Raw genomic sequence first — 20,917 nt, forward strand, 5'->3', positions numbered from 1 at the left:
CAAGACAGTTGGGTTGAGGAATTGAGTGAATCTGACTATGCTGAGAGTTACTAACATGCATGTATAAGGAAATGTATAATTGAGCTGAAGCAGCTCTTACTTGTTTAAACTTCTTTTCGATCCTTCTCATGCTTGAATAACAAAGGATAAATATTTCCTCCCTTACTGATGTGTTTGAAGATCCTCCTACAATGGTTGCAGTTAATTAGCTGCATCTAACAGCAGTGATCTGTGAACAATCAAATACCTTCAGGTATCTATAACAAAGATAGTAACAATCATAATTTCCTAATGTTTAAAGGCTTGAAAGAGTAAAAGACATTCACCTTCAAAACTAGTGAATTCCGGATAGAACAGCCGTTTTTCTTATTAGCATATAAATATTACATGTGTCTGATACTAAACTGGGGACAAAGAGGCCGGCACTGATAGGCACCATCACATTGCTGCCCATAACCCTGCAACCGCTCTATTCAGCACGTAAAAGTCACTGGGCAGAAAGGGATAGCTTCAGACGGCTTTTCAGGCAGGAGCGCCTTTTGGAGAAGTGCAATCGGTTAGGCTCTGGATAGACAAGTTTTATGGCAAAAACCTCAGCCCTAATCAAATGTAATGCAAAAGAATCAACTGGCAAAGAGCGTAAAGGATTTGAATAGGATGGTTCCAGTGTTTCCTTGTGCGTTCGGTGAATTATTTACCCCTAGCACCTTGCGCTTCCCTCGTTTTGCGCTGGCAATCCCGAGCCGCACGCACAGGCGAGGGGACAAGCCACCGTCCCGCCGGCAGCCCGCTCCCGCAGCCACAGCATGCTGCCCGCGACACCTGATCGGGTCCGGGCAAAGCCCCGCTGCTGGCGGACCCCGCCGGGACGAGGGGCGCCCCTTCCCTGCCGCCCTCCCGCCCGGCGCCGCCGTTCCAACTCTCCACCACCGGTCAGGCTGCGGTACCGGCTACGCGTGGTCCTTCCTCCCCGCCGTGACCCTGGGCAGGGAAGCCGAGACAGGCGGGAGGCGCAGGGGCCCCGGTGTGGGGATGCGCCTGCGGGCAGGACAGGTGCGATCAGCACCGGCCCCGGAGGGGAAGGAGGGAACGGGCCGGAGCCGCCCATCACCCCGCCGCCTGGGAGGCAGCAATGGGCCGGGAGAGGCTCCGCGCCACCGCCCCCTGCCTCCGCGGCTCCTGCGGGGAAAGGCGCTGCCCGCCCGGCGCAGCAGAGCGAGCCGCTCTGCCGGAGCCTTCGTGCCCACGCCGCCGAGGGGCCGGGCCGGGCCGGGCTCACCCGACGGCCGCCCCCGGGACCTGCGCTCCCCGCGGCGAGCGGCGGCGGGGCGGAGAGCTGCGCAGAGCCGCCCGAGCACATCCCGGCCTCACCTGTTCAACACTTTCCTGATCCTCTGGCGCACGCTGGAGGAGGGCGCGGAGATGCCGCTCCTGCCGCCGCCGCCGCTGCCGCCCTCCGCCGGCAGGTTCTCGATGGTGGCCACGACATGGCTGGGCTGCGGCGGGTGGTGCGGCGACGGCGGCGGCTGCGGCGGCGGGGGGTGGCGGTGGTGGCGGTGGCGCTCGGGGGAGAGCATCGCTGCGGGGCTGCGCCTCAGCGGAGAGCGGGGCGCATCCCGGCGGGAGGGCGGCGGGGCGCTGCTGCCGCCGGCGCTGGCTCCCTCGGCTTCCGGGCAGCGCCAGACCCTCGCCCGCTCCTCCCTCACTGGGCTGCCATGCAGCGAGGGGCGGGCTGCCGCCACCGCCTCCAGCGAGTGCCGCTCACGGTCGGCGAAGTGGCAGCAGTTTGGCGACCCTCCTTCTCCTCCTCCTCCTCCCCACACCCCCCGCGCCCAGCCAGCCGGTGCCTCCCCCCAGCGGAGCCGCCGCCGCTGCGCCGCCCCGATCTCCTTTGTTCCCGGCTCGCCTCCGCCCCGCGCACCCCCAGCGCACGGCTCCCGACCCGACCCGGCCCGGCCCGTCACGGAGGCGGCGGAGTCCCCTCGGAGCCGGGTGTAGCGACGCCCGCCCCTGCACGCCGCGGCTCCGCCGGACGAGAGCGGCGGAGGCCGCCAGGGGGCGCCGGTGGCGGCGGCAGCTCCCCCGCCCCCCCAACGCAGGGCGCTCCCCGGGGTGTTGGCGGTCGGTCGGGATTAGGGGGCTCCCCGGAGGAGCGGTATTCGGGAGGGGGGGATTCGGGATGGGGGCTACCTCCAGGCAGGCTGGTGCCGCCGTCCCGTCCCCTCCCTCTGGGGCGGCAAAGGGAAGGCAGGATAGCGCTGCTTATCCCCAAACTTTCCCTCATTAAATAGCCGCTGTTTTTCCTCTGGGGTGTTTAGCAGACTTTTTGTGGTGGGTTGGTTTTTGGTAGTCCACTGACTGTTGCCTACAGCCAGGCAACAGGGCACCTCCTCCTCGGCTGGCCGGGAAGGTGCGAGCACCTCGGAACTGCCACCCATCTGCCCTCTGAAACGTGGTGTGGCCTGCATTGGCTCCAGTGAATTGGAAAAAGGCAATAAAAAATGCTCCCGGCCACCACCCCTGCTCTTACACTGCCAGGGAAGCCCGTAAGGGACCGCAGGAGGGATGGCGGCTGCCACCAAGTTCAGAGCTCCATGCATTTTCTTCAGGGATGGGGCACTTCAAGTTCATGCCAGGGCGAAGCTTGTAACAGAGTGTTGTGTGAGTCTCTTTCAAATATGGGACTGTCTCTCAGAAGATGTGGTTTGAATGTGGGTATAATATTTCGTATTCTACAGAGTAAGATATTTCACTTTAAAAATTGAACTGGGCTCGGAGGAGGTGAAAAGTGTCCGTATCTTTTACACCGACCGTGTCTCTTTGAAACCTATTACATGGTAATTTTGCAAAGTCCTTTAAGTGAAATAAATTTAAAATTTCACCTTTTCCGTTCCATTGTTCCCCCTACACTTATTTTTGTGAAAGACCCCTTCCCTACATTCCTGTTTGTGTGAACCTCATACAGAGCCGTGAAGGTGAGAGGAACATTCGTAAAAGGCAGGGAAATGTGGTTATAAAGCTGTGGAGTGTCCCCCAGGGAAATCAGATGGATGTAATACTCGAAATTACTTTTGCCTTTTTTTTTTATGACTAGATTTCAGGTCGGTGATGTCTGTTTATAGGAACTATTCCTTTTGCCAGTATTAATGTTTAATATGTCGGTTTACTCTGAGTACTTCAGCAGCCTCAGTCTAACAGGTCTGCAGACGACATCCAGTGGAGCATGTTGCTGTACCAGAGGAATGCTTTTGAAGATGGGGCTTGATCACTCGAAATCCTCCAAAGTTCATTCTCTCTTCTGGGCAAAATTCCAGCTGTTTTCAGCATGAACCGAACCTCAGTTGAATCAGATTATGCTACTACAAGATTCTCCTCTCTCCTATTCCCCCCCATGGCAACCACGTTTCCCTAAGAGGAGAGATGAGCTTCATTCTCCTTGGCAGCTCCTGGAAGTGGAAGGGGCAGAGCCTCCAGAGCCACCGTGTCTGCAGCTGGGGCACTACGAGGATATAGGTGGAGGGCTGGCTGCTCCATGCAGCCATCACTGCTGTGTGCCCTCACTGCGTGAGTCCAGCCGCAGCACCTTCAGCTCACATGCTCACCTCTGTCCTAGGTACCTCCAGCACCCATGTGCTAACACTTCCATGCCTGTCATTAAACGTTGTGTTTCTCCAGACTGCAGCTGGATGATGACTGCAAGTATTCCGGAAATACTCCCTGTGCCAGTGTGAGAGCGGTTGGGTAAGAGGGGTCTTTGCTTCTGGGTGCTCAGTGGCCATTTCGGACTAACCTGGCAGCTGAGTGGATCAGAACAGTATTTGTGTAGCTTTATTCCTCCTGATTGAACCAAATGGATGCATACCTGAAGTCCAGTTTTGCGGTCTGCTGATAAACACTGGGGGGCTCTAGGGAGCTCCTGTCCTCGGGATAGCTCCCTTATTTGGCAGCCCCCTTTTTACCGATGTGGAGAGAAACTGTCGGGCCATGCAGACAGCCCTGCTGCTGATGTGACAAGTGGATTTCTTGCACACGCAGGTCTATCATAAATACGATGCCAAACTTTTGCTGTGTCCAATAAAATTGTTTACTTTTCACTTTGTCTTAATATCATACCTCATGTGTAGCATTACACCATCCCATAGCTTCGTGTGTTTAATGTTGCAGTTTATCCTCACTGCTTTTTTTCCATGATTAGACAAAATTACTGGGAGGAACAATTATTCTGGATGTGTTCTGTTCAGTAATATCAGCAGTTGACTGCATCATACAATCACCAGTGACTGATTGGGAGCAGCATTTTTTAACATTTTAATAATTACTCAAGATGCTGTTCGAGTTGCTCAGTATCCCACACAGTCTGAGCACTCTTAGCCTGATTCTCTCCAGGGATGGTGAATCCACCACTTCCCTAGGCAGCCTGTTCCAGTGCTTGGCAACCTTTTCAGTGAAGACATTTTTTCCTAATATCCAATCTAACCCTCCCCTGGCACAACTTGAGGCCATTTCCTCTCATCATAATGCTTATTACCTGGGAGAAGAGACCAACACCCGCCTCACTACAGCCTCGCTTCAGGTAGTTGTAAAGCCTGATGAAGTCTCCTCTCCAGCCTCCTTTTCTTCAGCTACGTAACCCCAGTTCCCTCAGCGTTTCCTCATAACACTTGTGCTCTGGATCCTTTGACTTCATTGCCCTGCTTTGGACACGCTCCAGAATCTCAATGTATTTCTTGCAGTGAGGGGCCCAGAACCAGGCACTGTATTCAAAGTGCAGCCTCACCAGTGCTGAGTACAGGGGGACAATCACTGCCCTGGCCCTACTGGCTGCGCTGTTTCTAGAGTAGGATGCTGTTGGCCTTCTTGTCTGCTCGGGCACTCCACTGGCCCATGTTCAGCAGCTGTTGACCAATACCCCCAGGTCAGCCACTCTTCCCAAACCTGTAGCATTGCATTGGGTTGTTGTGGCCTAAGTGCAGGACCCAGCACTTTGCTTTGTTGAACCTCATACCACTGGCCTCCACTTCTGTCCTCCCGCTGGCTCCTCACTCCCTTGTAGCACAAGCAAGGAGAAGCACCCCAACTGTGTCTCACAAGGGGTAAGAAGGTTGTGGGCAACAATGCCTATTTTTCTCATGCATCATAAAAATGTTTTATATTTCTTGTTAGTTGCATGAGGCAATATACCAACTGATTGTAATAATTTTTGCTCTTGCAGGGGAATATTTATGCACACACAAAGAGACAGGGAGAATTACACTGCGATACCATTGGAGCCTGAATCCAAGCAGCTGAGTTCATATAAAAAAGTACATTATACAATACAGAAAGGGTAAAATTAAATAGAGTTTATTCATTTCCATCACCTGGGGTGAGCAACAAGTATGAATGCCTTAGCACAAGGTTCACAAGCAGTTCAGAACCAGAACATCTGCAGCAGCTCAGTTTCTCTGGAGGAGGATGGGGAGAGCTCCTGTCTCACTTATGATTGCCTCTTCTTCAAGATTTCACTTGCTTCACTGCTGCAGCTATCGTTTCAGCAGAGTTCATAGTAGCCATGCCTTCACCAGCAGATTTTAGGCAGTTGCAAGCGTTACATACTTGTCCTTCTCCTAATTTGTGTAAAAATAAATGAATCCTGCAGAGGTTAATTAAGAAGTGTATTAACTTTCCTGCCTTGCTTGTAGCATAGGTCACTAACAGACTGAAAACCTCAGGCTGGAAAGAAAGCTGAATCTCAAAAGAAAGCAACAACAGCTCATCAACTCAGAAAGCTGCAGGGAGGCAGACTGTTATTTCCCTCGTCGATATTCAATACCAAAAAAGCAAGCGTGAAGAAGTCCCTAATATCCTAGCAAAAGAGAAATGAATTTGTAATCATCATGTGATGCTATTTTTTCCACAGCCCGATAGCATTTTCAATCCAATTGTTTTTTTCAATAAACCACGTTAAAGTTACTTGTATTTGTTTTATTGTGTGCTTCCTCTCCATCCTCATTACATAATTGAATGTCAATTGTGTGCACTCTGATTTAAGTGCCTCTACTTATCCAGAAATAAAAAGTTTTTAAAATAACCCTTTTCCTCTATGGAACAACAATAACCCTTTTCAACAGTACCCTTCTCACCGTTCAGCAATCAGAAAACGTGATACACAGATGTGAAAAATCAAACCAATTCCCCTTGAGACTGAAGAAACAAGTCTTGAGAAGTCCTTTTCAGAGGGAATATGACAATCTAATACTGGTTTATTTCTTTACTTCTCCATACTGTTTACAGAAAACACTCAGTCTTGCAGACTTAGTTCACTCGTGCATCATCCCTAGCTCTCGTGCCCACACTTGGGAAACCCTTTGCCTGCCATGTGAAAAGGGCACTGCTCTGGCTGATGCCTCTGGAAGGCCAGGCTGCAGAGGAGGGCTCTTCTCTGCCTTGGGACCCAGGGAGCAGGTCAGAGGCACACTTTGACTCACAACTTGGGAAACATTTTTCGGGTCTAACACAGTAGACTTAGCCATTCTCTTTGTCTAGGAGCCTTTTTCCCTGCCTTAGGAATAAGCCTTGCCCTTGTCCCTCCTGCATGCAGAGCTATCCATATATCTAGGTGCCTTATGGTGAATTAGGCATGCTAGCCCAAGGATAACTAGAAACTGACTTCCTAAAATGGGAAGGGAGACACACTTCACAGCAGAGGTAGTTTATTAGTCCATTTGCAAGAGATAACCAACAGTCTGACAAGCAGAGGTTTGCAAGAAGGAAGTTGCCCTTGGATAAGAGCCATTTCACTGCTCCAGTTTCATCACACAGCTTCAATACAGAGGTAACTCAGTGAACTGTAGAGGCCTGCAATGTGTAGGAGGTTGCATAAGTTGATCTTGAGGTCCTCTTGGCCCATCACTCTCTTGAGGTGAGAGGACAGAGACACACTGCCAGACTCCAGGGTGACAGAGCAGTTTTGCTGGACAAGAATTACATTTAGAAAAAGTGTTTCAACATCTAAAGCAATTCACATCAGAAGAACAGGAGTGCATTTTGTCAGGCAGGAAAGCCATTAGACAGCCTATGGAGTAATTAAAGGGGCTTCCCAAACAGCAAATGTGCTAAACTCTAGGGAAACCCAGCCATACATATTGTATGCCTTAGTGTTATTATAATACATTTCATTGAAAGACTTTTGTCCTAGTTAATAACGCTTCACTTTCAGAGGTCTCTGAGTTTCTAATTACTGCTGTCAAAGCTCCCAGAGGAAACAAAACCTAAATCAAACCTCTTGGAGGTGCAAACAAGACCCCAGGGATGGCAGTCCCAGCCCAGATGAGGGTGAGAGCATCACGGTCCTTCTCCAGGGTCCTGGGGCCATGGGGAGTGGCATCTGACTATGGGGAGAAGTCCCTGGTCATGGACAGGCTGCAGGAGGCAGAAGCAGAAGGGTCATGCTTTCAAGCAGTAGCTGTGGCGGTGCTGACAGGTTCAGCTTTTCCCTCTTCATTTTGTCTGCATGGTCCATCCATTTGGTGTGACCACATCTGCATCTCTACTGCCTTTCATGTTCATTCAAACTTCTCATGGTTTTACTTTCTGGCCTTGTGTACCTCTAGTCCCACCTGCCTTGGCTCCTGCTGCACAGAGCTGCCTTCTCAGAGCTGATCCATACATCTGTGACAACACAACAACATCTTAATTAATTCTGTAGGGGGAGGAAGACAACTGACCTTTGTGCGGCCTTCTGTGGTTTTTTTTTGGTACAGTACTTGGATCAGCTATATTGAAGGCAGAATATCCTGTTGGAAGCAAAAAAAAACAAAATGGCTTTCTATCATTTCTAACTTCCTGGGGCCACCTGGGGCTGTCAGGAGCTGTTGGTTACACCTTGAGGCTGCCCTAAAGTCTGGGATATACAAGAACAAACGGGCTTTTTTTCTAGCACGATGATGCTCTGAAGACACCAAATCATAGCATCTTTAGGTTACAGGCTACAAGAACTCACAGCTGCTTTATTAATTCCATCAAGCAATGGCACAGACTGCCCAGGATAGAAAGTCTCCATCCTTAGAGGTTTTCAAGACCAAACTGGAAAAAGCCCTGAGCCAACTGGTCTCAACTCATGGTTCACCCTCCCATGGGTAGGAGATTGGACCAGAGACTTCCTGAGCTCCCTTTCAAGGAAAATTATCCCACAGTCCTGTGAATTATGATGTTCATTGTGGTGAGTTGTGTTTTGACAGGCTGTGCATGTGTAGCTGTGAGGTCAGAAAACTCTGGAAGGCAAAACAGCTAGGAAGAGTAATCTTTTCACTATTGTTCACTTTGTCAGCACAAAGTTACAGAAAAACTCAAAAGTCTGAGTATAAAGTAACTTATTCCCACATGGCATTGTACAAGAGTGAAAATAAAATTAATGTAAAGCAACAACAAAGTGCTTGACCAAAGGAAATTCTTAATTACTCAAATTTATTGGTAGAAACAGTAGAGATTCAGCTCTTTTGCAATAGAGTTCTCCTTGCTGAACTGGAGAGATGAGCACCTCTTGGGGTTATTGCCTCAGTCAAGAGTTCAAAGTGTCCATGACCAACTGATCATTTAGGGTATCCATTAATAGAGGTCACAGCTAATAAAAACAGACAAAAATTAGAATACTTCCTTCAGGAGCAACACCATGTGGGCATATTTATTGTTGGTTTTCAGTGATTCTTTATGTCTGGCATATTTTTGCAAAATATTTTAATCTTTTAAAAGTAAAGGCTGTTCTTCAGATACTAACACGTTCTCCTTGTCAAGTGCAAAGTGCCTTTTCATGTTATCTTTTTCCATGTATCATTCTGTTTTGCAGGCCTCACTGGCAAGACAACCGCAATTCTGCAAGGGAGTCAGAGGAGGGATTGATGTTGAACCAAGTCCAAAAGCTAGTGTTCTGAAGGACTTAGAAATGAAGGTGAAAAGCATTGCTTTGGGGGGCAATAGAGTCACACCTGCTACTCACACTTTGCAAATAGTTCAGCCTTTTGGGCAATTTAAGGAAGTTACCATCAGGTTCAAGGCTTTCTTCAACTCTTATTATTTTAGTTCTGAATTACTGAAATAGCCACAGCAGACATGATTAACAGAACGACTCATGCTTAGGAAGGTATCACCTAATGAGCTCATTATGTCAGCATCATTAGGAGTGTTCAAGGTAAAGATGGATACATGGGAAGTGGGATTATTTCAGTGGTTAATCCTGCTTGATTCCAGAGGTTAGATTTGATGATCAAAGAAGTCATGTCCCACAGTACCCTCTACAGGAAGTTTTACAGTCTGAGAATATGCTAATGGCCAATAAAGATTTCTCTGAATGAACACTGAATTTCAAAAAGAGATATGGAAATCAGAGTCTGTGGGTGAAAGCACTGGACCAAATTCAGCTCTTTTTGCTGACCGGGATGCTAGCTCCTTTTGACTTGCTCCTTTTTTCTCAGATCCCGTTCAACTAGCTCCCAGGATAAACAACAGATGCAGGACTTAGGAGAAATTTTACCTGGTTCCATCCTTTTGTTGCAGGTGCATAAACTGCTCTGGCAAACACAGGCTTTCTTCTTATCCCTATGCATGTTTGTATGTAACTGCAGAGCAGGAGCCCTGCCCTGCTCTGCACTTAGGGCAAAGAGCAGAGGAATAGGATGAAGAATGTGCTTGCCCTGATATACAAGCAACCAGATTTGCTCCATACTACACTGGGATTAATGAACATGCCTATCATATTCTGGTGAGTATTTAAAGATTTAACTGTCATGCCAACTGAAGCAAGAGCTGTCCTCAGCAATAAGGATATCTAATACTTAGCAGACAGATGTAATGCCTATGTTGAAGTAAAAGCTAGTAAATCCCATCATAATGTGCTCCTGTACATACTATGAAATCCTTCAAAAGGAAGCAAGGCCTGGGTAACAGAGTTTAAATCCAGTTGCGATGACTGGGACTGTCTCTTAGCTTTTTCAGACTCAGTAGCTCAGCACAGGAGTACTGGAGACCAAGTACCAGAAGAGTGCTATAGATGCAAAACATTTCACAGCTTGACTTAAAGGCTGATTTGTACCCATTAAGATGTATTACCTGACAGCTAATCCTTTAAACTACTGCCTACTGTCATATGAAAAGCCTGCCAGATACTGCTGGTCCTTCTGCTTGCTGAGTCCTCCCTTTCCTTGGAGAAGCACAGACAGCATCTACAGATTCAGATTCAACTCTCTTCACCTCAACCTATCCAAAAGATTTATCAGAAAGAAAAATGGGCAGTAAAGCCCAAAGTTACTGCAGGGTGAGTGTCCTTTCAAAGTCTACGAAATGGCAAAACATGATTCAAATTTTGTATCAAAGACTTTTAGTGAAGAATGGAAATCTCTTATGCAAAACCAGGACCCATCCCCATGCTTGAGACCCTCTGAAATTGTTCAGGAGCTTTTGAAATTACAAGTAAGAGCAGAGGGGTTGATGCAAGAAGCAGAATCAGTACTGTGGTCTAGGAAAAAACAAACCGCAAGCTGTTTACTGCTTTGCAGGTAAACAGAGAGTTGATGCTTCCGTTCTCCAAAATACTGCAAGTGGTCAATGTCACAGCTGTGCATAGGATACTTACTTTCTCCAGATGAGGAAATTCTGGGTCTCAAAAAGCTGAACATCCAAGCCACGCTTCATGTCAAGACAGTAACTTGTGCATTCACAGTGAGTTCATGTCAAACAATGTACAAAAGCTGAACTGAAAGTAATTCAAGGAATACTATCATAATTGATTATGGTATTTCCACCTGCTGGACCACCTGCTGAACTAGCAGTCCCTATGGGTGATGTTCATCCCTGTATGAGGAGATGACCACAAGAGATTATATACTCCAGTCATTTTACTTAAACTAAAAATATTGTGCAAGTAAAACACAAGCTATGTGCCCCTCCTTCCCAACGGCCTGGATTTCAGACAGAGCGAGACAATGTCTTCTTCTTTCACAAACTACTTCAAGGCTGCAGGATTCAGAGGAAGTGTTTACACCAAGTAGCTGGACATGAGCTCTGGAGATGCGTTCAATGGTAATGCAGCAGCAATCTGTGTATAGAACAAGGTAGAAATCTTGGCAGACCCCTTACCAGCTGCAAGGTTATGTTGCACTTCAGTGTAAGCAGCTGCAGCAGCTTTCTGAAAGGTCTAGAGGGTTTAAAACCTACATTACAGCAACAAAACATACCCAGATAATGCCAGTGTGACAATTTCACAGGCTTTCATCGTGAAACACGGAGACCCCCTGAGCATACTGGGGAAGCCCAACCATATTTTTTTTCCCAAGCCTTACCACGTGCTTGAAGGTCATCACCACTGGCGTTTCTGACACAGGGAAGTCTTCAGAAGTCTCTCATGGTGTTTTGGAATGCTTCCACAGTAGATTAAAAGGCTTCTCCAGCACAGGGAATTGACTGTGTAAAGAAAAAATAGTGATGAGACATGACAGCTAAATGAGCAGTGCTTATGAGTTGGAAAATACAGGATTATGACTATCATTACTGCTCTGATTTTTTCCTACTCCCCAAACACTGTCCGGCTATGTGTGTTTTGCCTGTTTCTACTACCTCTGTGCTGCCTTCTTTCCCTTGTTCCACCATTTCATGTGCTCTTTGTAGCACACAACATGGTATCAACAACCTGCAGTTTGCTCCAGCAAAGGAAGAAAACCTAAGCTTTGACTTTCTTTCCTTGCTTGTGACTTTGCCAGTATTAGGCAAGTGCACTGGTTAATAAGCATGATTGTCATTCATGGCAGGAGCAGAAGTGATGCAAGATAAATCAATATGAACATGGGTTAAACCAGCTTCATAGTAATTTACATAAGTTTAAATCAATTTAATTAAACTGACTCACTTTTCTGATAGAGACAAGGCTTTACAGTATGCCAACTTCAATCCATTGACTGGATTAAAGTAACAAAAAAGGGGTGGCTGGTGACTTTCAAGTTCAAGATGATGAGTGACTGATAATGTCATGGAGAAGGAGACATATGAAAAAGGCTGGATGTGCTCTTGGAAGAAGAAAATGAATCAGAGTGAAGATATCTCCCTTATGGTTCAGTGGGGTGTAGTAATCATCATTACTCTGAATTGTTAACTTTGTGCATTATCGATACCTCTGTAACCCTTGCCTCTGACAGACGGTCACCTCTAAGGAAAGCAAAAAGCCCTTTCCTATGATCAGAGACAGCATAACTCATCGTTGCATATTCTTAGCTGTCCACTTTCACAAGGTAAAATTTGTTGGTTTAAATCACTTTCCGCTTTAAACCACTTGATTTCTTTCACTGTTGCATAGCACCCTGGGGAAGGTGGAACAATACAGTGTATGAGTTTTATGTGAAAACATGTATCAGTTTAGGCACCTGGACAGTTAGCTGAGCTCAGACAATTAGTGTGAACTTCCTAAGTTGTAGTTAGAGTCTTCTAAACTCTCTAGGCCGGCCTAGACTTTGCTGCCTATCTGCAATACTTCCAAGTAGACTGTCATTTACAAGTTTCTGTGTCATGGGATGTATTGGGACACACCAAAATGTCCACCAGAGATACCCGTCTGAAGCACTCATAGAAGAAAAGTGTAGCCTATGAAGCCCTGCCCTTTCCATGGAGAGCATTTTGCTTATGGCTGGGACCAATGTAATTTTTACCAAACCCAGTTCTGTAGAGCTCATCAGTTACAATCAAAGAATGACTTCATGGGAAAACTCTTCATTATCCTTTCTTTCCATTCCACAGGTGACCTCCAAGGAAACGTCATTTTCAAGCCCTTCCATTCCAATGAAGATGATTTGTTGACATGTCATTATTGCTGCCATATGCCTACACTGAGACCACCCTGGGGCCCACATCAGACACTGAGGCGGTGTTACTAACAGAATTTTCTTCTGTAGAAAGGTCTCATACAGCTACTTGTTCAATCTCTAAAATTCAGGGGTCTGATTTTATTTGGTCCACTTATTCCTGTCTGATTTCTGACTCTGCTTTTTTCTACGGAGTCTTCCTCATGTCTAAGCAGCGCATCATGGCAAATAGCTCCTGTCTTGTCTAGCTAACTGCTACACTGACAGTATGAGCAACAGCAAAAGAAACAAGATGGGAGTTTGAGCAACAATAACGCAAAATATTTGGTAAAACAGGCATAAAAAGCAAAAGAGAGGTCTAGGAGATCATTGGTATTGCAATTGTATCGCAATCCTCTTACTGTGTTTAATAATTCCTTCTCTTTATCACAGAACTGATGTCACAGAGCTTCCTCAAGATTGCCCATTATATTGTTCACTACAAATAAGTACATTTTGGTAGTGTTAGACTCCTAATTATTGGCCACTACTATTGCAATAGTAGTGTGATACTTTTCTCCATCGTCTCCTATCAGGCATTTTTGTTGTGTCCTGTTTGCTTCTTTTATTCTTCTTTTCAATGTGCAGTTTAGGATCAGATGGTTTTGTCTGCCATAGCAAAGGTCACGAACAGCTGCTGCCAGCTTGAGTTTTATGTGGTATGCATTTAAAGTTACCAAGATTTTGCCTAGATGGTAAAAAGTGTTTTCCTTTACCATGAAATAGTCTTCAAACATATTCAGAGCTCTCTTACAGTAATTTGCTGTTTAACTGTAGTAGTCCCTCAAAAAGTCAGGGGTTTAGAGCTGACAGAAGACTAACAGCAAGTTACATGAGTTGGCATCACCCCTTATAGCAAAGAGGTTACAGAGCATAAGAAATTATGAGTTTGAATTTGGAGAGCACTGTCTCTTGCACCAGTCAATAGATACGGCACTGGCTCAACTATTAGGGCTCTTGACAACAGCTAAGAAAATACAGGTGGAGCACAGTTCAGTCCAGCTGGGCTCCAAAAGTTTGAACTGGTAAATTCAAGCCCAAATCTGGGTATGCTGCAGGGGTAAACTCAATTTAATTGAAAACTTTGTTTCAAAGGAGGGAGGGGCTGTTAAAAGTTGGACCCTGAAGTTGTAGCTTTGTTAGACAAGGTCTTTGATAGCAGTAACAGCCCAAGGTGTTGATGGCCTCCCCTCCTTTTCCCCACTGCCCTGTCTTTTCCTACCACTCCACTCAAACAAACTGCCACCTGAAGTGTATGGGGATGGCTGTTCCCACAACACTGTGAACATGATGAAGGAATCAACAGAGCTTCTAGAGGGATGGGTTTTGTGGGTCATTTTTTAAGCCGTCCAGTTTCATACTGAGTTTGCATGAAAGTCTGGTGCCCGAGGGGAGTTGGGCAAGCAGTGGCGAGTGGGGCAGCAGCCCCTCAACTCTGCTGGTAGTGCTGCTGTTGGAGACCTCATGTCATGAAACCACAGCTGGGGAAAGGACTGCCAAAGATCTGGTGCCATCAGACTACAAAGGCACACAGAAAACCTGCTGTGATCCCCCATCACTTGTGGTTTTCAGATTTCCACTCATTCAGTTTACACAGAGTGGCACTAAATTAAATACTTGACTATTAAGGTCAGTAAGTGAACTCATTTGCAGAACCGTAGCTGCCACTGGTGTCACATTCAGGGTTGGAAGCCAAATTTCTGGAGGTACTTTCCTAATGCATGGACCCAGATTTGTTTTCTTGCGGAACAAACTCCAGTAGAAAGAGGCTTTGTGTCGGCTTCAGGAAAAACCTGACTGCTGCTTGATGTTCGAGTAGGGAGATTATCTCTGCTTCCTCACCTGCAAAAAGATAATTACACTGCCCAACTTTCTAAGGAGCCTTTGCGTCTCCAGATAAAATATACTGCAGAAAAGCACTACATGAATTATTCAGGCTAAAGTAAATTAATGAAGACTGTGGAAATTCAGTTGCTTTTTTTTCTTTTTCTCTGTGCTGGGTTCAGATCCTGCAGTGGCCTTTGTGGTCTCAAACTATGCTGAAAGCAGAGCGCTGCTAGCTCACAGCTCAGCTGAAAACATTTTCTTCTTTGTCTGAAAATATATTAATTTAATTACTGACGAGCCCATTTGTGAGCGGGCTGTTGAAGCACGACCAGCTCACCACAGTGTTTTCTCTAACCGTAGGCTGCCACAGGGAATGAAGAATGAAAAGTCAATGCAATATCTGTGAGACAGCAAGATGGATTTATGAGGAAATACAGGCTGGTTTATAAGGGAAAAAAATGATCACTTAGTCAACAATGTAGGATTATAAGGACAGTCTTTGCACGATCCAGGAAGGGCCTAGGCAGAACACATGCAAGGTCAGTCCAGGATACGTTTAAATCCTTTCCTTTGGTGCTTTTGGGTTAGCTGTGCTTGTCTCTCTGCTCTAGGCCTCTCTAAGCAGCCCCTCTCTCTTCTTCTATCTCCAAGATGCCAGAAGATGCCTCCTTCATGAAATTCTGCTATTCTTACCCCAGAATTTGGGAAGTGGGGTTGCCAGCACTAGAACACATAAAGGTCTCCTTCTGGTAGCCAGAAACAGCAGCCTAAATGACATTAAAATATGATCTATTTTGCCAAAAACTGGACAGTTCTTACGAAAATGTAAGAGGTGCTTTACACATTATGTTAACTTTCTTTGCTGGGGCTTAGGCAGACCTGGCATTTTTGTCCACTATGGAGACCTGAAAGCTATCACACTTGCAGTCTGGTTTCCCTGATTAATTTATTTGATTTTTTAAATATACCTTTATCCTGTCAGCTTTTCCTGTCTCATGTAATCCCCTGCCCTTTTCTGGAATCTCAGAGGTGTTAGGGGCTCCTTTGAAAGCAGGCTTGGCTACTGGAGGAGTCTCCCAGCCTGGCTGGGTAGAGCCAGACGTTGATATCCTCACTCCTTTGAAGCTGCGTACCTGAGCCTAGCTTAACCAGGTCATTATTTTACTTTTTCTTGCTCAGATATATAACAAGCCCTTTATCTCTTGCTTTCAATTAGCTCTATGAATTCAGGCGAGCAGCAAGAGGAAGTGTGGGGAGGGGGCAGGAGTAGCTGTATAGCATTAATCAAAGGGTTGTGCAGGCATTTTCCCAGTTTGCCCCACTTTGTTATCATAGGCTTCCACGTGATCATGAAAACAAGGGATTCTTGCCTAGAGCCTATAATAAATGACCTGCCACCACTGGGTTTCTGTTTATTTTAATCAACAAAGGGCTTAATTTCTGGCTGGCACACAGTGGGGTGGAAAGGCAGGCTTGGCCATGACACCCCCTTCCTGCTGCTTCGGGAAAGCTGGACTGAGCCATGGTGCCAGATGGCCCCTGCTGATCCCCAAACCATGCTCAGGGCTCTGGATGTAGCTGAGGCATGGCCTCTGTCCCAGGGAAGGGCAGGGGATTCATAATTCATTGGGAAGTACCTACCTACCCGCTGTCCAAGCCAGCAGTTTTGTTTTTCTAAAGGCAGACCTCAGACCCAGACACACACTGCGCTGCTGGAAAGGGCTGAGGAAGGGAGGGAAGAAGGGAGAGAGAGGGAAGAGGGGGCAGCAACTGCTCAAGGTGAGGTTTTGGCAGCCACCAAGAGCATCCACAGCTTCTGTGCATCCACGGGCACAAAGATGGAGCTGAGTGAAGCCTACCCAAAATCTGAAGGGGAGGGATTTTTTTTGAAGCTAAATATGAACAAGATGGTGAGCATGTATGCATGTTCTTGGTTAGCTATCTGGTGAGCTAAGGGTAGGGTTTAGACTTCTTGTTTCCCATGCAATGAGCACAATGGGGTGAGTTGCCCACTCTCATTACCTGATCACCTCCAAAAATAGGTTCCTGTATTTTTCATCCACCAGAAAACTTTGAGGGAGAGAAAAGACCTGCTTTCTTTTTCCTGCTAGTGTGCCTGAAGCCATGCAGCACTATGAGCAACTACTGAGCAGCTTTCATACATCCCCCTGCTTCGCAAGCAGTCAGCTACATAGATGTCAGGGGCCATCAGTGTCTGCCCCAGTGTAGTGCTGGTTGTATGTTTGGATCCCTCAGTTGTATGTCACACCCTTGTCTCTGGTTCTGGCCTCCATCTTCCTCTCCTTTAGCTCCTCTTGGAAACCTCTGGCCCTTCTTCACTTTCCATCTCAGATGTTGTTGATAGACCTTGTTATAGCCATCATCTCTGCCTATTGATGCCTATAGCCATCATCTCTGCCTACTTCAGGCCAGAACCTGTGGGATGACACCCACTGGTGGGGGCATGGCCTGCACAAGGATCACCCTCAGGTTCCAGCTCATCCCCTTTTGGCAGCAGCTGTCTCACCAAGCAGCAATGAAAACCAGCTTTGACAATACAAGTGTGATAAAATGATGGCAACTAGCCACCTTCATCTTGTAGCATTTCCATGTGCAAACAGTAAACATGTCTATAGTGTGGGTCATGTGCATTATGGTAGTTTTGCACAACAGCAAGAGGGAAAGGATAGAGCTCAGACTCCAAGGTGTGCCTGTTACAGAGCCATCTAAAAGTCTTTTAAACACACCTTTAAACTATCTGTCTTGTGATAATGTGTAGTTCTAACAACAAATAAAAGGCTAATAAATCCAGTTCTCTTAAGCCTTTCCTTATTTGTCACCCCTAACTGTCACAGCAGATCCTCTCCATTTTGTCAGTCTCCCTCTCGTACTGGGGGACAAAACTGGTGCTCCAGCTATGGTCTTGCAAAGGCCCAGCCATGGGGAGAAACTGCTCCTCTTGGCCTGTAGTTGCCCTTTGGCTAGCACAGCCCAGCTGCTAAATGAGCCCAGGTCAGCCAAGCTCACTGACATGCTCATGTTTTCTCTGCCCATTCACTCCTTCTCCTCTGAACCCCCTCCAGTTTATCCATCTTTCTTGAGGATGCTTAAAAATAACAGTGATGCCCACCTGTGGACAGGTGGGTATCAGGCAGGTATGTCATGTGGCATGACACAGCTCCTGCACAAGGCATCAGTTGGTGGATACTGAAGGGACAGGGACAGGTCTGTGAAGGTTTGAGTTACCTGCGCATGAATTAAACTGTATCTCTGTGAGAGCTGATCGCAAAATGGACGCAAAGCTCAGAAGCAGCTTGGGGAATACAAGCAAGATAGTGGTAATGATGACTGATCTTGTGACAAGTCACCTTGTTAATTCTCATTTTTCCCCAAATACAGAATTGCTGACATGTCTATCTTTTCTGTAAGAAAAAGTTGCATACCTTCTGAACAGAAGAGCTAAAGGCAGACCTCCATACCCTGCTTAAATTTTGTTATCTGTCAAAATAACGTTTGGTAGAAACAAGACTGTGACAGAACAGAGATTTTTATAAATATTGCCTAAACTGCACCCCTAACTTTCACTTCTTTCCTTCATTCTCCATTCTATTTCTTACTTATGCTCTTCCTTTCATCATTTTAACTTCCTTCTGACTCTTTATTTTGCAAAATCACTGGTCCTTCTCCTAGTTAATTTAAGCTTCTGAAATAGCCATGAAAAAGCTGTTTTTTCTCAACGAAAAAATAAATTGCTGACGTCAGAAAATAAGTCACTTCTAAGAATATCACTACTAGTATTTCATATTCAGCAATAAAAGACTGACAAGAGGCAAAAAGAAGTTAATTTTTTAAAAGTTACTAATAAAAGTATGGTTTAAAAAATGTTATTAAAATAAAATTCATATTTAAATATATGTAGAAGAACTGCAAGGTATCTATTAAATGTAAGTGGGAAACAGACATCTGGAGTGTCAGATTCTTAGTCTAGTTTTCCTTCTCCTTATACAAATTAATCTTTTTCTTCAAAAAGATTTTATCGTGCACAAAGCAGATATTCAATTTGCCTTTGATTGCCCACAGTACTCCCCAATGATACTGAGTCAGGAAATACTCAGAGGAACAAATTCAAATTATGAGGTGAAATGTGGGAAAAGCAAGAGAGAGCAATGATGAGTGAAATATTAGATCTTCAGCTTTATGTTTGCAAAATCTTGTCTCTTCCAAGTTTTATTCAGAGAGTGCAATTCACATGACCTAACCATAGCCCTGTAGGGCTGCCTGAGCTGTTGCAGTGTCACACCAGTCTCCAGCTGCTGGTCCAAGCTATGTAGCAAGTTTTGTGCCATGGCTTTCATCCTTGTGCAGGTGTTTTGTGTACATGAAACAGCATGAGTTCCCTCTGTTCTAGCACTTGAATTGCTTTTTTAGTCTTGATATTGCAAAAATGCCAGTGGCAGCCACACAAAACTCCCCATGTCAAAGGACTGGTAAAGACCAAGAAGGTTGCAGGCTTGTGTCTCTCACCTTACTGTCCATATCAGCAGATTATTTTAATAGTGCCATGAGGTGCAAAAGGAGATGGATGCATTATGGAGAAGATGAGCATAGTGAAAGGCAGTCCCAGAGACTGCACACAGCCATGAACAGATCCTAGCCTTAGCCTTGTGCCTCTCTGAAGAAGAGGAAGGTCACACCGTTCCTTCAGTAGCATGAACCGTGCCAGCTTGTTAGGCATTACACAAAACACCAGAGAAGCAGGTCAACACGACACCAAAATGTAATCCTGATGTCTTGTTTATCCGCCAGGAGGTGAGAAAAAATGCTGCTGCTGGATGGAAATGAAAATGTGTTTCAGTACAATAGTGCTTTCTGAAGGGTTTATTGTATTCACCCATCATTATTGGTTAGCTACGTGTCCTGGCATATATTGTATGTGCTTCAGAAAGCTCAGATTCTTGGCATTTCCTGTATTTCTAATACTTAAAACTACCTGATCCCCCATGGGACAGCTGGATTTGCAGTGCTATTGAGCAGTCACAAGCATTCCTCTTGGCATCTCGTGTAATACTGAAGGGATGAGCTACCACTATTAAATGAAAGAAAATGTTAGCACATATTAAGAAACCAAGGGAAGATGAGGCTTTCTTGCAGGACACTCATCTGCTTGATTTTGAAATCCCACAACTTCAAAGAGACTGAGTATTAATGACAAACTGGAAATGTCCTTTGCTACAAAAGGGAGGAACTTACCTGTATTTCATAAGCCATTAGAATCCAAATTGTGAATGCCATCAGAAGCAAAGGATGCACAGTCTGTTAATTGCAGATTAAGTTTACTGACACAACACTCTTACCTGGGAATACTTACACCACCAACAGAGATTAATGCCATCTTTAACAATCTAACTTACTGGGTGCCAGTTTTCGCTGTAATCCACCCAGCGGCTCTGTGTCCACAGGTATGCCCTCTTCACGTGTAGGCTTCCTGGATGAGTAACATGGCAGTGGAAAGAAAGGAGATAGTGAGTTTTCAAGGGATTTGCTCAAGAATGAATTTATCCATGATGTTAAACCCCACAGTAATCTGTCCTGTCCCCAGTGTGCCTTTGCTCAGTTGAAGTGCAGGTGATAGATGGAGCCTAATTAAAGCAGTAGATTAATCTTCCCCTAACAAGTTCCCCACCTTTGATTTAGGCTGTTTTCTTCTAGGTGCTTTTTTTGGTAGAGAGGACTAGAACATCCATTATCAGAAAAACAATGCAACCCACTCCCTTTACAGGAACCACATGAGGAAATAGCAATTAAAATTTATTTGTCCCTATGCCATTCTTAATCCCCACTACAAGAAATAAATCTCAGTAAGGAAGCAGTTCCTGCTCCCATCCCACTGCTGGCCCACCTGCAACATCTGACCTGGGGCAGGACAAGGGATGGGGAGGGTATCCTGGAAAGAAGCACAAGATGCTTTAAGAGGCATTGCCACTGTAAGAAGTACATAAATAGAAGCAGGTGTCTTTGAGGGATGAGACCCATGGGCAGGGATGCATCTTACTCCTTGCCTACCTCAGGGAGGCCTAATGGAGCATGGCCACAGGTGAAAAGAAAAAATTATGTTATGGGGACTGTTTTTGCCCTGTTTACATTCCAGCAAACTTCCTTTTCGTTTCTTCTAACTTTGCTTTCAGGTCATTAAAGCTCTCTTGGCAGCAGTCTGTGGGGGAGACGGAGGG

General features: G+C 45.9%; 1 protein-coding gene and 1 long non-coding RNA gene across 2 annotated transcripts in view; both read right to left on the minus strand.

The window, feature by feature from the left end:
- Positions 1–1,890, minus strand: part of SLC35F1 (solute carrier family 35 member F1) — a 239,156-nt gene extending 237,266 nt beyond the window's left edge. Inside the window, exon 1 of the mRNA XM_062632436.1 lies at positions 1,372–1,890. Coding sequence (XP_062488420.1) covers positions 1,372–1,577 — 206 coding nt within the window. The 5' untranslated portion in view covers positions 1,578–1,890. The remainder of the gene's footprint in view (positions 1–1,371) is intronic.
- A 9,082-nt stretch (positions 1,891–10,972) lies between these two features.
- LOC134170734 (uncharacterized) lies at positions 10,973–20,165 on the minus strand. Its single transcript, XR_009967356.1, has 2 exons — positions 20,042–20,165; positions 10,973–11,433 (listed from the first exon to the last, which is right to left on the minus strand). It is a non-coding gene; the product is annotated as an uncharacterized LOC134170734 (long non-coding RNA).
- Between the last annotated feature and the right edge of the window lie 752 nt (positions 20,166–20,917).

Source organism: Pezoporus occidentalis, unplaced genomic scaffold (assembly GCF_034315485.1).
Source record: "Pezoporus occidentalis ecotype Australia unplaced genomic scaffold, CSIRO_AGI_Poc_V1 ctg39, whole genome shotgun sequence".
Lineage (NCBI taxonomy): Eukaryota > Metazoa > Chordata > Aves > Psittaciformes > Psittacidae > Pezoporus > Pezoporus occidentalis.